The sequence below is a fragment of the Balaenoptera musculus genome, chromosome 8 (assembly GCF_009873245.2).
Source record: "Balaenoptera musculus isolate JJ_BM4_2016_0621 chromosome 8, mBalMus1.pri.v3, whole genome shotgun sequence".
Taxonomy (NCBI): Eukaryota; Metazoa; Chordata; class Mammalia; order Artiodactyla; family Balaenopteridae; genus Balaenoptera; species Balaenoptera musculus.
Window position 1 is genome coordinate 108,965,152 of NC_045792.1, and position 16,801 is coordinate 108,981,952.

At 65.7% G+C, this 16,801-nt stretch overlaps 1 protein-coding gene across 1 annotated transcript; it reads right to left on the reverse strand.

The window, feature by feature from the left end:
* Positions 1-657: 657 nt before the first annotated feature.
* On the reverse strand, positions 658-2,588 carry SYT8 (synaptotagmin 8; the record flags this gene model as incomplete). The annotated part of the gene is made up of 6 exons (XM_036861388.1): positions 658-912; positions 1,007-1,354; positions 1,423-1,562; positions 1,687-1,785; positions 2,162-2,336; positions 2,452-2,588. Coding segments are annotated over 6 exons (1,059 nt in total), but the record flags the coding sequence as incomplete, so codon positions are not given.
* Positions 2,589-16,801: the final 14,213 nt, after the last annotated feature.

Genomic DNA, 16,801 nt, shown 5'->3' on the forward strand with positions numbered 1-16,801 from the left:
TCCGGAGGGTTTGGGGGCCCCTCGGGGGCTGGGGCGGTCCCTGGGATTGGGTTCCCCTCTGTCCACTGTCACCATCCCCCAAATATCTCCCACTTGCCCACTGTGTCCCCAGGGGCCCTGACTCTCCAGCTGCTACCGACGGGGAGGGCTTCCCATCTCCCAGTATCATCCCCCTTGGGCCTGGAAGGGCCCCTTCATCCTCACTCAGGGGTCAGGCATGGGTCAGAGCCCTCAGGGCTGGCTGAGCCCGGAGAGGAGACCCTCTCCTTGTCCTTGGGAGGGGGCCGTGGCGATGTCGGTGGAGCCCCTGGCCCTGCTGTGTCCATGGGGCTCAGGAAGGACGCACAGCCATGGGGGAGAAGGCGTTTATTATGGTGGGTCCCCAGGCCAGCCTGCACGGGGCCCGTGGCCCAGCCCAGGGAGACCGAGGGCCGGGGCTGCTTTCAGGAGCCAGGCAAGGGCAGGCGCAGGTGGGGCTGCAAGGCCAGGGCCCTGTCCACCTCCCTGGCCGGCTGCAGGCGGTGCCACTGGGCGATGGGCCGCCGGGCATGGGCCAGCATGTCTGCCCAGTGCTGTAGGGGTTGACCAGAGGCCCGGGCGCCCAGCAGAACCTTGCTCACGGGCTTGGCCCGGAACTGTGGACCCCGGGCCCAGACGGCCAGCACCAGAGCCACACTCTGGGTAGAGGCAGGCCGAGGTGCGGTGGAAGGGGGAGAAAGACAGCTGTCAGTTTGGCCCTGAGCGAGGTTGCATCAGCCCCCTCCTCCAGGCAGCCCACCTGGATCTGGCTGAAAGGCACAAGGAAGGTGAAGGCCTCGTTGAAGTAAGGGGTGGCCGTGCCCTTCCTGGCAGATGTCTTCCTCTTCTTCCACTTCCTCTGGTTCAGCACAAGCTGGACCTTCACGTAGGGCTCTGGGCAAGTGAAAGGGATCATAGGGCGTCCCAGGTCTGAGGGCTGAGCACAGGGCTCCCTCCGTCCACGTGGAGGGGCAGGTCCTGCTCTCACCTGCCAGAACCGGGCTCAGGCCTCGGGCCTCCAGCACGACCACGGTCAGCCGGCCCGAGCAGGGCACGTACTAGAGCGAGAAGCACACCTCCCCCAACTGCTCGGGCTGCGGGCAGCAAGAAGGGCCTCAGCTTCCCCGCCGGGCACACCGGGCAGGGCGGGACTGGAGCCCAGTGGTCAGCAGGCACACCTCGGCAGCGCTGGGCGGGCCCAGAGGGTGCCAGAGCTCCAGGGCTCGTGGGCTGCAGATCCACGGTGCCCAGCGGCAGGCTGAGCACGCCCAGAGGCTCGTGCTGGGAGGGGCACCTGCACCCGCGGGGTGGTCCGGGGCAGCTCCACGGGGGGGACCTGTGGGGAGGGGTGTGAGCGTCCCCCGCCGCCCGGCCCAGGCCCCTGGCCATCCAGCCCCGACTCACGTGGAAGGAGCGGGTCTCCTCAAACGTGGGGCAGAGGGTACCACGGTGCACCTTCGTCTCGTGCCTGCACCTGGCCTCAGGGGAGAGGCTGACGCGGGCGTAGGGGTCCGCCGTGCAGCCTGCTTGAGGCCCACCTTGATCTAGGAGCCAGGGGGTGTTTCAGCCAGGGCCCCCTTCCTGGTCAGCCCTTCACCACCCAGCACCCAGTGCCCACCCTTCCCCCATCGCCCCTCCAAAATCCCGCACGTCCCCGGGGCCCCGCACCGCCTGGCTTCCAACGTCGTACTCCACGGACGGCTGCAGGCGCTCCCACTGCTGGGGCCCCCCAGGGCCAGGCTCCACGTTATCCACATCTGGCTGCACCTGGGTGGTATCACAGGGGCTGGCGACAGGTGCTGCTGGGACCGTGCCCCCATCAGAGCCCCGGCGTTCCAGGCAGCGGGTCCATGATGGGTCAAACCTCCAGGCCAGGCCACCAAAAGGGCTCACACCCCAGCTCAGCTCCGCGGGACCGGCCGTAACTGCCCCAAGTCCACCTCTCAGCCACTGCCCTCCTCCAGAACTGCTGTGGCTCCTGCAGCCCACGCCCTCGCTCACCTTGTTCATCGCCTCGCCGGCCAGGCGGCCCCCCGTGCCTCTGCTCTGGGCAGACCAGACCATGCTGGGGGCTGAGCTCGTCCCCGAGCCTGGACCTTGAGCTGCCTCCCGGCACTGACCCAGCTGGGTGCCCGCTTCTCACCAGGTGGGTGTTGATGGTGCTGCAGGCGCTGCCCAGGCCCACGGCCTCCTCGTCTCTGGGCTTTTTCCTGTGGCGGCCGCGGCAGCAGCCGATGGCACAGAGCAGGCAGGAAACAACGAGGACGCCAGCCACGACCCAGCCACGACCGCAGTGGCTGTGAGCGCCCAGCGGAGCCCTGGGGGCGGGGCGGGGGGAGCACAGAGATGGGCCTGAGAGGTATCCACGGACAGCGGCTGCCACCCGCCCGGCCGGGCCATCCCCACGCCCCTCCCAGAGGTCCCGAAACTCACAGGGGATCTGGGCGACCAGGTCCGGAATGAGCCCGGGTACAGCCGTGGAGCCCGCCGGGGCCCGGGCGCTGTGGGGGCCTGGGGGCGCCCCGTCTCCTCACCCTGCTGGCCTGGAGCAAACGGCCGGGGCAGCCAGGTCACTTGTGACGGTGGCCCCCTGGGGCCCTGCCTCCCGTCCCATCTGCCCAGCAGCAGCCAGCTCAGTCTGCCTGGGCAAGGAGGCAGCCCGGGGCGGCCGGGGCGAGGGTTCCGAATGGCACCGACGGGAGCGGGGCGCTGGGCCTTGGCCGAGGTGTGGGCTTAGCTGCCACAGGCCTGGCCTCCTACCACCTCCCCCAGCCCCCAGCCCAGCCAAGCGGGCCAGGCCTGCGCAGCCCGGGCCCTGGCCTCACTGGTCCTCGCCGAGGAGCCCTCCCTCTCCTCACCACAGGGCCTCTCCCTCCAGGAAGCCCCCTCCCACCTGACCTCTCTCCCTGGGCCCTGGGCCCTCCTGGAGGTCGCTGCTGGGGTCCCATCCTGGCCCCCGCACCCCGACCTCGGGCCCACCATGGTTTGCCACTGACATAGGTGGAGCGCGTTTACGTGTGGGTCCCCGGCCCTGGAGCAACTGGGAGCCTGGGGATGGAGGCCCTGAGGGGTAGGGGCTCTGCTAGGGTCATGGGGGACGGGAGGGGCGAGGAGTGGGGGTCGGCTGCCTGCGGGAGCTCCGTGTGAGCAAGTCTGGGCTGAAGGTGCATTCCTGGCGCCTGGGGAGGAGGGTGAGGTGGGGGCAGGCAGGGGCGAGTGTAGCTGCGAGCAGCTAGAACATTCCTGACTACTACCTGCCCTGCCGCCCTTCAGAGCTCCGCCTGCTTGCTCGGGGGTGGGAAGGAGGGTGGGCCCGGCTCGGTTGGGCGCCTGGGGCCCGAGGAGGAGCGCGCCTGGCAAGGACCGGCTCAGCCCGCACGCTGGGACCCCAGGCCCACGGCTAGTCTCTCTGGCTCAGCCTCTCCCGGCTGCCCTTCCTCCCAGGGCCAGTGGCAGCCAAGTCCCAAGGACCAAGCCCAGGCCCCACTCCAGGAATAACCAGGCATCGGAGCCGGATCCCTGCCCCTCCGCGCTCCCTGCCCAGCCGCGTGCCAGCCTGGGGAGGGACCGAAGCAGCCCCACCGTGATCTCAGAGACCCCCCCAACCCCCCACGCACACGGCATAAATGCCCCACTGCCAGCACCAAGCCAACCTGTTTGCAGGAGGGGCCACAGCTCAAAGCGGGGTGCCCAGGCCCCAGCTCGGCCTCCCCTTCCCCCGCAAACGCGCGTGTCTTGTCCCCGTGAGGTCTTTGGAGGATAAGCCATCTGAGGCTCGCAGCAGGGCAGAGGCCAGGCCGGGGGTGGTCCACACACGCAAGGAAGGGACGTCGAGGCGGCCTGTGTACCGGCCCCGGCTCAGAAGGAGGGCCCGGCTTGCTTTACTGCCTGCTGCAGCCGACTTAAAGTTCTAACCCTTTGGAACTAGAGGCTGTACGTTTCCTGCCTGGGCCCCACAAATTATGGAGCGGGTTGTGGCTGGGGGGCCCCCGGGCGAGGCCCCTGTGGCGCAGTGGGGTGCACTCGGGGACTCACAGGTCTCGGCGCCCCTCTGGCCACTGCCCGCCCTCCTCCCAAGGACACTCCCAGGTCAGCTGGTAGAGCGCCCCTGGTGGCGGCTGGTGGCGTGGGCTGGCCTGAGAGCCGACGGTCCGCAGGGGTCCCTGGAGCAGCCCAGTGGTCAAGGCAGAGAGGCCCGGCTGCCCTTGTGGGATTTAAAGCCCATCTTCATTTGTTGAAATGTCAGAGTCAAGGTGTGCTCTGGAATTAAAATAGCTTCAATCGAGATCCTTACGGTTGAGAATGTGGGGGTCAGTTGTCATTTGTCATCACAGAATTTCCATCTGTGCGTGCATGCACGTGTGCACACCTGTACCTGTGTGTGGCTGCGTGTGCATGCCTCTGCGTGTGTGTGTGTGTGTATACGTGTGTGGGCATGTGTGTGCCTCTCCCCGCACCCCTGCTCGGTTAGTGTCCTGTTCTTGGCTTGGCTGGGGTGCGGTGGGCATGGAGTCACAGGAATTTGGTGCTGCTGCCTTGGCAGGATTCTCAGGCCAGCCGGGTGAAGGTTGAGTCCCAGAAACACAGGGGGTGCCTGGGAGCTGACCCGAGAGGACCCTGGATCCCCGGGCACACCAGCCACAAGCAATGGGGGGCCCTGTAGCCTGGGGAGGTAGGGGGTCCCTCAGGACTGCCCGGTCCCCGTGGTGGTGAGGGTTCCGGCTGGCGCACAGCCACCAGGTGGCGCCGTCTGCTCCACTGGCCCCAGCTACGCCACCGTCCAGCCTCCAGGCCCCGGCTCCTGGGGGAAACTTGCAGGAGCCCCACCTCCGGCAGGCAGGAGCCCCAGAGGAAGCCCTCCAGGTCCTGTGAGCGCGGCCCGGTTCTCCCTGTCCCCGTGCCATGCCTCTGGAAGCCCTCCTGGCCTGGGCCACCCCTGGGCGGGACCTCCCGTGCCCACCCCTCAGAAGGCAGGAAGTCCCTCCTGGGGTCTGCTTTCTGTGGCCCAGCTGGGGGAAAACCTCCAGGTGCTAGGGCTGTTTTTCCCAGGAAAGGGGGGACAAGCATCCTTCCTAAATGGAGTCCCAGCCCCCAGCCACCTCCGCCGGGGCTCCCTCCCAGCTGCTCTGCTCTCTGCTTCCGGGCAGGGCGGCCTCCTCCTCACCCAACTCCCACCCCAGCTGCCAGGCTTTGCTCCGGCTGCTCCAGGACCTGCCCACCCCCTCCCCCTGCCCATCCTACTTGGCCTTGGAGACCTGAGTGAGCTCCACCTCTCCAGGAAGCCCTCCCTGGTCACTCCCGGCCCTGGCCCTCGGACCTGCCGGAGTTATGCTGGATTCCACCCTGCACCCTCCCCGAGTCAGGAATGCCAGCTCTCCCAGGGGGAGGGCCTTCCCTGTCAGCTGGGCACCTATCAAAGCTGTGCTGACTGACCCCTTCCCCCTTTGGTCTAACTGGAATTTTTTATGCTTTGATGGGACCAAGTTTCTGCAGGCCTCCCTCTGAAAGAGCAAGATTCCCTCAAGTGTTGGGGTGGCAGCCCCTGCTGCAGGTGTCACACACTCTCACCTGATGCCTGCAATTCCTGTGCCCCCGCCCCGGCGTCCAGGACTTCCTCTCGGACCCTGGGCACTGGATCCCATGCTAGGAGCCTGTGGCTTTGCTTGGCCTCTAGTGACCAGGGAAACTCTCCTTGGTGGGGGGGGGGGCAGGGCTTCGGGGAGCCCCACCCCAGGGCCGGAACTGCTGGCCCTCAGGAGTCGGGGAACTCCCTTGGGAGGAGGGCCCCTCCCGAGACTGAGGCACCCGGCATCTCGGCCCGGGGCCCCCCCTGCAGGGGTCCCCTGGGACTGGGGCACCTCGAGCCCTCCTAGAGGCCTTAGCAGAGGAGGTGCTGGCCCATCTGAGCTGAGCTTTGGGTGAAGCAGCGGGAGGGAGGTCGGGCTGGACTCGGTTAGTGAAGGTTCTACACCCCGAGGGGGGTGTTCCGAGCCACAGGGACGTCTGGGTTTGGAGGGGAGCAGCTTTCTGGGGCCACTGGAGCCAAGCCCAAGGAGGACTGGCCCTCGGGAGGGAGAGCTGTGGCGTGCGGGGCTGGGCGCTCGCTCTCGCTGGGCAGCTCCCCAGGCCTGCGTGGCCCTGCTGCCGCAGACTTCTGGAGCCCACAGAGCCTTCTGGACGTCATTCTGTCCACGTCTTTGCCCCGCTGGTGGAGCCAGTGGGTGGAAGTCCTGCTCTGGCCCACCCTCGGCACGTCTTGCTTCAGCAGGTCCAGCAGGGCCTGTAATCTGAGCTCTGTTCTGCTCTGGCCAGTTTATCTGGTCCAGTCACTCCAGGTCTGGTCTCTCCCCTGGGCCCCGCTCTGAGTGGCCCACCCGGGTCAGGGTGTCTCTCCAAACCCGTGATCAACGGGCGGCCAGACGTGGAGCGGGTTAGTGCTGAGCCAGCCCGCAGGACTCTCCGGGCAGGACTTCCGGGAGACTCAGCCCAGGCTGAGGCTGCTCTGGGGACATGACAGGTGGGACGTGTGCGCATGCATGCACACATGGGTGCCCCTGCTGGTCACGCGTGGCTCTAGGGGCACGTGGCATGTGGGGGCGTGCGTGTCTCTTTGGGCACGTGTTCCCCTAAAAAAGGCCTGGGCCCCTCTGCTCATCCCACCCAGAGATGGGGGTTTAGAAGAGGCAGCTAAACAGTTCTGGGGCGCAGAGGAGGCCTGTTGCAGGGCAGCGGGCATGCAGGCTCCCGCGCTGCGGGAGCGAGGTGCGTGGGTGGGCGTGATGGGGGCGCACGGGCGGCGGGATCCAGCCCGCAGCGCATTTGCCCTGCATGCGACTCTCCCCAGCCTGACTGTGTAGGGCCTTTGTGCCTTTCCCCGGATCTGGGCGCCTCCGTGGCGAGACGGGCGTCTGAGGTTCCAGGGCAGGAAGGGGAAAACCAAACAGAGCTGGCAGCCCCAGGCCAGCCCTGCGGCCCCCGAGACGGCGGCTTGGCAGCCAAGAGCCACATGGAGACCCTGGCGGGGCTCCTGGACGGGGATGCTTCCTTTGAGGTTGCTTGGGGAATGTTTGAGGTTGGAACTCATGGCAGTCGCCGGCTTGGGGGAGCCGGGAGCTGCTGGCAAGGCACCGTGAGACGTGCTGGGACGACACGCATGCACCCTGCCCGCGCTGACCCGGCCGCCACATCCCGCTCAGCTGGGGCGCCCTACGTAGCGGGGCCCGGGCTGAGGATGGGAGCGGGCGCTCGGCTCGCCACAGTCTCCGAGGATTGGGGTCCCCCACGCCCATTCACTGGGTCCCAGCCTGTGTGTGCCCCAGCCATCCTTGATTCAGGCTAACCGCGCCCTCTTCGTCCGAGTGCCTGCGCCCCGCCACTGGAGTGTTAGGGGACCTGTACACGTCATGTGAGCTTCTGAGGGGCCTGCGCCCTGTCACCCGAGCGAGCACCCCCCCCCCCCCGAGTGTCGGCATCGTGCTGCTGGCTCCTTGAGCTTCTCTCCATCTTCCGAAGGTCTGCCTGGTGGCTGTGAGTCTGGATCTCCATGGGATGCAAATCCCGCTTCTTGGAGTATCTGCGTGAATTATACCCCATTCGCCTGGAGATTGAGGGAACAATACCCCATCGTCTGACTGCACGTGTAGTGTGTAATCCACTCACCAGCACTCACGTCAGAGACCTGGGGTTCTCCGTGACCCAGGCATCAGGGTCCCTCCCTCCTGGGGCCGCTTGCACCCTCCCCGCACTGACTGCATCTCCCAAGGGCCTCTGGGACCCCACTGGCCGGGACCTGGTTCCTCTGCATCTTTGGGGCCCCATTCACCTTCTCTTGGGGTATCTGTTCATCGGGGCACCCCTGCTGTCAGAGCATCTTTTCCCCACTCCTGCGGATGCCTGGAGGCACACCTGACCATCTGAACTTCCGGCAGCCTCTCGCCTCGTACCCAAGGTGCCGGGGGCATGCTCCCCACTAGTCTGGACACCAGGACTCTGTTCTGTGGTCACCTGGTTCCTGGAAAGTCTGTACCCATTTGTGGGGCCCCTGGGTGCTGAATGCCCCCTGACACGTCTCACATAGGCCTGAGTGCCAGGTCAGGGCCCGCGGCCTCGCTCCTGTGGTTTTGGATGTCCTGTGCCCCATCCACCCCTCCCTGCCCCCCAGCCCCCCCGCCCCCCGTTGTGTGTCCCATTCATCCTTGTCTCTGGCTCTATGTGCTATTCATTCCTAAGCTGGGTGCCTGCCTGCCCTACGGCCAGGTGTCTGGGGCTGTACCTATGCTTCCCAAGAGCTGGACCCCCACCCAAGACATGTCTGGGTCCTACCCCATGAGTCTGGGTGTGTGGGTCCTGTACTCCACTAGTGGAGTGTCTGGGTCCTATACCCCAGTAGTTTGAGTGTCTGGGTCCTGTACCCCAATAATTGGACTGTCTGTGTCCTGTACCCCCATTAGTCTAAGTGCCTGGGTCCAGTACCCCAACAGTTGGAGTGTCTGGATCCTGTACCCCAATAGTCGGAGTGTCTGGGTTCTGTACCCATTAGTGTGAATGTCTGGATCCTGGACCCCAATATTTGGAGCGTCTGGGTCCTCTAACCCACTAGTGGAGTGTCTGAGGCCCCGTACCCCACTCTGCTCGGGAGTTGAACTGCCCAGTCCACATCCCATTAAGATGCCTAGGGGCACCTCAGTGACTGAGTCCTTGCAGGCTCTGTTCGTGGGGCCCTGGGGCGTGTACCCCATTCCCTGGAGAATGAGGGTGGCTTCCTCATCATCCAGTCTTCTCTGCCTTCTGTCACCCTGATGATCTATGCCCATCTGACTGAGAAACTGGGGACCTGGCCCCCCACTTGTCCGGGCATCAGGGCAACGTGGACACAGCATCTGAGTTTCTGGGTGCCAGGGGTCCCAGGCACCGGAACTCTGGCCGAGACAGCCCAGCCCCGTGAGACGAGCTGACTCCCACTCCTCCATCTGAGGGGCTGGGTGCCCAGTCTCAGAATCTCAGCTGGTGCCGCTCACACCCCACCCCCCCAATTCTGTGTATGCAAATCCTCAGGGGGTCTGGTAACTCCCTGTCTCTGCACCCAGCTCACCTGAGGCCGACGAATCTAACCTCATTCATCTGAATAGATGGGGCCAGGCACCCATCACCCTCAGTTCTGGATTCCCCGCTTTCCTCTGTTCTGAGTCCAGGCCGCTCGCCCCCCACCCTCTGGGTCTAGCTGCAGTCTGTACCCTTTCCCCGTGAAACCTCAGGCCCCAGGAACCCATGGCTCCATTGTAAGGTCCTGGCCCACGGTTTTCTGAGTATCTGGGCAGCCTGTACCCCACTCCTCTGATCACCACGGTAACAAGGACTCCAGCTGTGAACCTGACGGGTACCCTGACCCCCAGTTTCCAGGGCCTCTGTGCGGTCCACCCCCCATCCTCCAGGCGTCGGCGTACCCCACCCTTCAGAGCGTTGGGCAATGGGCACCCTCCAGTTCCCGCCTTCTCTTCTCTAGTTGCCTGAATCCCATTCATCAGGGTCTTGAGCAGCCTAAACCCCACCGCCTGCCTCTCACGCAGGCCCACATCCCAGGTCTCGGGCCCCTGGTGGCTGATTCCAAGTTCCACTGCATCTTTGGACGCCCGGTGCCCATTCATGGGTGTCTGGGCCTCTGTGAGTCTATCCATCCTCGCCCCGGCGTCTCCACTGGGCTCACGTGTGACTCCAGGCAGGCTGCTCCTTGCCATCCAAGCGTCCAAGGGTCCTGTACCCCTTCCTTGGGGGTCTGAAGTCTCCACGATCCATGGAGCATCTGAGGGGTGTGAACCCCGTTCATGGAAGGCTCTGGGTCCTTGCACACCCTGTGACGATGAATAGCCGATGCCGCCTACCCCCCCGCTTCCAAGTCCCCGGGATGCCCTTTGACTGTGAGTGTCCAGTGCTCACCTGGTTTTCTGGGCCCTGCAGCCTGCACCCCACTCCTGAGTGCCTGAGTCACGTGTGCCCTTGAGTCTGAGTTTTGGGGTACTCTGTTCTCCATTCATTAGGGATTTTAGCGGTAGGGACCCTTAGTGGTTTACATCCCACACCTCACATAGGCCCACGTCCCAGGTCTCGCGCCCCCCGTGGCCAGTTCCAAGTTCCACTGCGTCTTTGGACGCCGGGTGCCCATTCACGGGTGTCTGGGCCTCTGTGAGCCCATTCATCCTTGGCCCGGCGTCTCTGTGCCCTCTTCATGCGTGGCTCTGGGCAGCCTGAACCCTGTCGGCCCACGTCTCCAAGACAGTCTGTGCTTTGTCACCCCAGTTCCAGGAGCAGCTGCCGTGCAGCCAGCAGGCACATTCCGGGGTCTGGCTGAAAGCCAACGCAAACCCCGGGGTTGCTGGCACTAGCGGCGAGTGGGGGCAGGGCCGGGGGGTGACCCGGGGCGGGGTCGCAGATGCAGAGGGGAGCCTGGGGACCCTCGGTTTGGGAGCAGGCGATCAAAGCCTTCCCTGCATGGTGCGTGTCCTGGACGGGCTGCCGGCGGCTGAGCGCGCGTTCCAGACCCCCCTCCGCTGCGCCTGACGGATCCTGCCCAGGCTGCCCTGAAGCCCACCCGCCGGCCGCCTGGCCAGGAAGGCTGGGGGCATCCTGGCTGCGAGACAGTCCACATCGGCTCGGGGCAGGGCCCCAGGGCCCCAGGGCCCCAGGCCAGAGTGGGGAGCAGAGGCTGGCGGAGGGGATGCCACCTCTGGTGGCTGCAGACCCCTGTCCCCCTGCCGTGACCCTGGCCAGGGGCTGGCTGGCTACCTCCCCATCTCGGTTCCATGGAAGCCCCCGGGAGAAGGGCCCCCGGCTCCGGCACCCCTTCCCCATCAGACTCTGCTTGGGGCTGGCTCCACCGTCCCCCACCTCGTATCAGGATGTGAGGGTGTGCGAATGTGACCACTTCTTGCCCAGGGGGTTCCTGGGGGTCAGGGAGCGTCCCAGCTTCCCAGAAGTCCCTGTGGGTGCCAGGACCCGAGCCTCACCCTCTAGGGCCCCGTGCGAGGGGCCCAGTGCAGGCTCTCGAGGGTGGGATGGAGGGCTGTGCAGGCTCTCCGCCTGTGAGGGGGGCTGTCCGGGCTCTCCGGGTGGGGGGCTGGTGTAGTCTCTGGGCGGGCCTGCCGGGCAGGGTCCCCTCTCTCAGGATCCAGAGGTCCGGCTGCCCCCCCGGGTCGAAGGGCCCCTGGCTGCCCCGACCACTGCCGTCCAGGCCAGTCCTGCTCTCCGTGGGGCTCCTCAGTCGCAGCTCAGGGACTGGCTGCCGGCCCTCCAGCCCCGCCCCTTCCCAGGCTCCCCAGGGCTGCCGGGGGCCCGCCGGGCTTCCTGGCAAGATGCAAGGAAGGCCTGGGGGGTTGGTGGGGGCATCCGAGGCTTCCCTGCATGTTGGCTGCCGGGTGGGCCACACTGAACCCGGCCTGGTGGGCACCACAGGCCCGGACACCAGGGCCCGGGCCGTGGTCTGTGAGTGCAGATGGGGCCCAGGAGGGTGTGCGGGTGCGTCACTTCCAGGGACAGCTCTGTAGCCGGTGGCCCTCTTCTTGGTCACCTCTCAGGTCCCTGGGCTGCTGGGAGACACCTGCCACATGGGCACAGCGGCTAGGGGACCCCGAGCCTGCGGTGACTGGACATCTCTCTGTTTGTGGGGACCCCACTATGTCATGATGACTCACAACAGAGAATTAGGGCACAGCTGGGCCGCCCACCGGTCCCCTGCTCCCATCCCAGTCCCCCCGCAGCTCCAGAGAGGGCATCCGATCCGGGTCTGGGGGCTCGCGGCCACCCGGAAGCCTGCCGCACGCCCCTCCCGTCCCCACTTGGGTTTGCGGGGCCCGTGAGGCTGCTGTGAGGTCCCTGGCCTCTCTTCCCGAGGGCAGCTGGTCTCTGCAGGGCCCTGACCAGGCCCCCTGCTCTGTCTACAGGTGACTGGGTTAAGCACTGGACCATCTTTGATCCGTTCCTGCAGGTGCCCTCTCGTGGGCCTTTCTCGGCCATCTAGGCGGTCACCCCCAGGGCCACGAGTGGCCCGAGAGGACCGAACAGCCCATCAGCGACTTTGCCTGGGAGGCCAGAGTGGCAGGCCCGGGCCGAGGTGGCCGGGTGGTCCGGGCAGAGCCAAGATCAGCCGGGTTCCAAGCTCCCCCTGCTGTCCGCTGGCCGCTCCTGGAGGAGGCCTGACCTCCTGCTCCCACCGACCCCGGGCTCCCTCCCGCCGGCCGGCCTGGCTCCACCCGCCTCCCTCCTGCCCAGCCCCTTGCCAGCCACCCTGACAGGCGTTTGGGCGCCCCCTTCCGTACACAGGCCTCGTGTTGGGCCCCCTCCACGCGCGGCCCAAGGTCTGACCCCCCTTCTCCCAGAGGCCAGCCCTGGGACCCCGACTGTTCAAGGCTCTCCATCCTGGGCCCCTCCCCACAGAATCGCCGGGATGCGACCCTCTTCCTGGATAAAAGGCCCCCCACCCTGGGGTCCTGGTCTGCGCAGAAGCCCCCGAACTGAGGCCCGTTGTGAGCAGCCCTCCACCCTGGGACACCCGCCTCCCCAGACAAGCTCTGGCCAGGGCTTGCCGGGACCCCGGGAGACCCACAATCACCTGGGAAAGAGCTTTAGCTCCCTGATCTCAGATCGTCCCCCAGACGCTCACTCAGAGGGTCACATCAAGGCATCAAAGGCCACCAGTGGAGTCACTGTGTGGCTGGGACAGAGGAGAAGGGACCCGGGGATGCACAGGGACATGCCCCGGCACCTGGACCCCAGGACAGGCTGGGGACCAGCCAGGACCATCCAACAGGGTACAAAGGCCGTCAGCCCACAGCCCTGGGGACGCGGGGCTGGGGCCGAGCTGGAGCAATGGGTGGGGCTGGAGGAGCTGCGAGGACAAAGGTGCAGGGTGGGGGCGAAGGCAGAGAGGTGGGTGCGTGGGCAACTGGGGGGCCGGCTGGGAGGGGAGCGCGGGCCTTGGGCCGCCTGTGGACCGGGCCTGGAGGGGGCGGACGGCCCCCCTTCCCCCGGTCACGAAGCTGCTGCGGCGCACCCGACCGGGGGCCTCGGAGCCTGCGGCTTCCTCCCAGGCTGTGCGGGTGACTCCCCGCACCTGCGGGCGTGGGCGAGCGCACGCGCCGGCGCACACACACATGCGTGTACACACGTACACGCGCACGCACGTGACACACGCATGCACACACACGCGTGCTCCCTCTCGGCGGGAGCTGACTCTCAGGAGGCCACGTCAGCACCCCCGGGGGCCCCGCACTCCTGGGGCAGCGTGTCCCTCTGCCCCCGCACTGCCTCAGCCACGCCTGCCAGGGGAGGAGGGAGCCTTGGTTCCACGGTGGCCGCCAGCTCCCAAGCACGCTCGCTGCCCTGCTGGGCAGTCACACACAGGGTCCTCTGCAGGCGCTGCCCCGGCCCTGGGCACGAGTGGAGTGGACGCTGGCCGGGCTGCCCAGCATTTTCCTGCAGGGCTCAGGCTGGGGGCTGGGGGCTGGCTGCCTCCCTCTCTGCTCTTAACCGACCACTGGGCCACGGCCCTGGCCCCAAGCACAGCACACGGGGTCCGACGCGGCCAGCACGTGGTCTGGAGCCAGCCTTGTCCAGCCGCCCGGGGGAGAGGCTGGGCACGTTCCTCCAGGCACCCTCTGCCCAGCCCCACCCGGCCCAGCGGCTCAGCTCTCTGCCTCTGACCACAGGGCCTGTGCCCACTGCACTGAAGGCTGAGGGCCTGGAGCGCCCCCCGCCTGGGGAGGGGTGCTGCCCCCTCCAGGGCAGCCTTCCATGCCCACCCCTTGGGCCTCTCCCTCCTCCCTGCCCTCTCCTGGGCTGGACCCAGACAGGGAAAAGGGCCTCCACACTGACCCTGACCTTGGGGAAAGGGCCTCCCAGGATCTAAGCAGGCCCACCCCACAGGGCAGCCTGTCCTCTCCTGGGGGTGCAGATAGAGGTGGGGTCAGGGGCGCTGGGCTGGGGGTGCCGACTGCCCACGGGAGGGAGGAAAGGCCTACCCTGTGCCAGGGGGAGAGGAGTTGGGGGTGGAGTCGGTGGGCATCCTAGGGAGGGGGGTGTGCATTCCAGGCAGAAGGACCCTCACAGGCTCAGCACAGAGGCAGGAAGTGCAAATCCAGCAGGGCTGTGGCCCCAGGACGGAGTGGTGTAGCATTAGCTAAAGCAGGGATGCTTCCTGGTGAGGCTGCAGGTTTGGGAAACAGGGTCTCTAAATACAGGAACACAGGCGCACCCCCCCCACCCCCCACCAGCCCCACCCCGCCCCGAGGGCTCAGGCCCGGCCCTTGGAGAGGGGTTGGAGCCGACCTCAGACCCCGCCTGCCCTGCAGGGGCCCAGGGCTGTGGCTCCCAGACCTGGGAGGGTGGGAGTGGGGGCTGGGGGCTGCTAGCTTCAGAGGTTTCTTCAGGTGAGACTTGTTACCTGATGCTGGTCAGCTCAGTCGGCTCTTGGGGGCCGGAAGCCCTGGTCATTCTCGGCCACCTCCCACTGGCCTAGGTGTGGGCAGAGCTAGACGGCAAGGGGCGTGGGGCCGGAAAGGTTCCCCACTGAGCACCTCTGCAGACCCGCTCAGTCACTGCCCTGGGATCCTGGGAACAGACCTACCTGGGGTCTATGGTCTGCATATGTGGGCCCCCCACCGGGGGCCCTGACTTTGAGGGCCCCTCTGTGGGTCTGCCAGGCTCCTGGGCTCCCGCACTGCTCCCATGTGTGTTGGGCTACTTCTGTGTACTGTGGGTCTCTCCCAGGCTGACCTCATCCCCGTGTCTGTGGCTCCATCTGACCTCTGGGGGCCTGCGTAACCCCTGTGCTTCTGTGGGTCTCAGCTCGGTGCCTGGAAACACTTGGTACGGGTTCCTCACCCCGTAGCCTGTGACCCTGAGCTAGCTGGGTAGCCATTCCACATCCCGCTTTCCTCCTCTGTAACTGGGAAGAATAGCAGTGCCCCCCCCCCACGAGGGCTGCTGGGAATTAAACAAGTCACCACGTGGGAAGAACTGAGAATGGTGGTGGGAGCTTTAGTGGCTCTTCCTATCGGTGCGTATTCACCACACCCCTGGGCTGTGTCTGCTTATGCATTCATGTCTGTCATCTCCTCCATCCTCTGTGGGCCCTTAACCATCAGTCACCCACCCCACACTCTCTGTATGCATGTGTGTATCTATCCCTCCATCCATCATCCAACCACCCGCCCACCCACACACCTACCCACCACCTTCCCATCTATTCATCCATCCACCGACCCATCCCGCCATTCACCCATCCATCCATGCATTCACCCATTCCTCCATCCATCCATCATCCACACATCCATCCATCCTCCATCCATCCTCCATCCATCCATCCTCCATCCATCCATCCATCCATCCATTTTGCCATTCTTCACTTTCCTCCTTTCCTCCTTCCCTCCCTCCTTCCTTCTTGCTGAGTCCATCTTGGGGGTGGGGCATGGGAGCTTGTGCACAAGGATTCTGATGGTCTGGGGCGGGGGTGTCCACATGTAAGTAACCATTGACAAGCAATTCTCCCAGAAGCCTTCCAACACCTGGAATGGGGCCCCTCAAGCCCCAGATCCCTCACAACTTTGTTGGGTAAAGATATCTGGGCCTCATCAGCTGAAGGTGTCCAACACTGGGGACACATGGAGGTCAGCCTAGCCAGCTGCAGGACTCAGCAAGACCCTCTAGAGGACTGAGGCTGGAGCAGGCAGAGCCTCCAGAGAGTGTGGAGGGCTGGGAATGCAGGATGTGGGTCCAGCCAGGAGGTTTGGGAGCACGACTGACCAGCCTGAGACCCTGGCCTGCTCAGCAAGGGACAAGGTAGAGGAAATACCAAGCCCCCGTCCCTGGAGGGGACAGCATGAGACAGGGGACGTGGGGCTTGGCATCTACGGGCCACGGCAGCTCTGCCCACAGTCCAGGCTCTCAACCTGAGCTGGGCGAGGGCTCTGCACCAAAGGGGACCCAGCTGGGAGGTGACAAGATCTCTTGAGTGTCCGGGCAAGCCCCTGGGAGAGCAGAGGATGCCGGAGCCACCTGCAACCCGGGATGTGGTCGGTGGGCGACCCCGCCTCTGACCCCACCAGGAAGCAGAGGCAGCTCCTGCTACATGGCACTCGGGTGGAGGCCAGTGAGGGAGGTAGACACTGACCACAGTCCCGCATGGTAAGCACTGGTCACCAATTCTTGTCCTGGCTTGCCCGGTCTGCTCTTATTCCCTCGAGCTGCCCCTGGTGTAGGCATGGGTCTCGCTCTCACCCCTGCTCTGAGCCCCCGTGTCCCGGGGTAACTGGCAAGCTTCAGGGCCCACTGGGCCTCTGGGAACATGGACAGTGCCCCTTGGGGTCACACGGAGGGGAAGGATCTCATGGCTACCGATGGTCCCGAGACACATGCTCATAAACACTCATAAACACTCAGCCGCACCGCAAGTGTCTGGGGAGCTCTGGCCGCCGCCTGGCTCCTGGCTCCTGCAGCAAGTCCTTGGGGTCCCTTGACCCCCGCAGCAAGGACCCTTCCCCTGGGGTCCCTTGACAAGAGGGGTCCCGGCTCCCCCACAGCTCCGAGGAGCTCCCCACCACCCACCAGCCTGTCCTTCAGGAAACCTTGTGCTGCAATCAGAAGCCTTTGTTGGGAGAATTCCACACACGTACGAAAGCACAGAGAACATTATAACTCTTACCCGGGTCTGACAATGACCACCAAGGGCCAGTCCTGTGTCTTTGACGCCCACCTACCTCACTCTCCAGACACTTTTAAGCAAACCTCAGACACC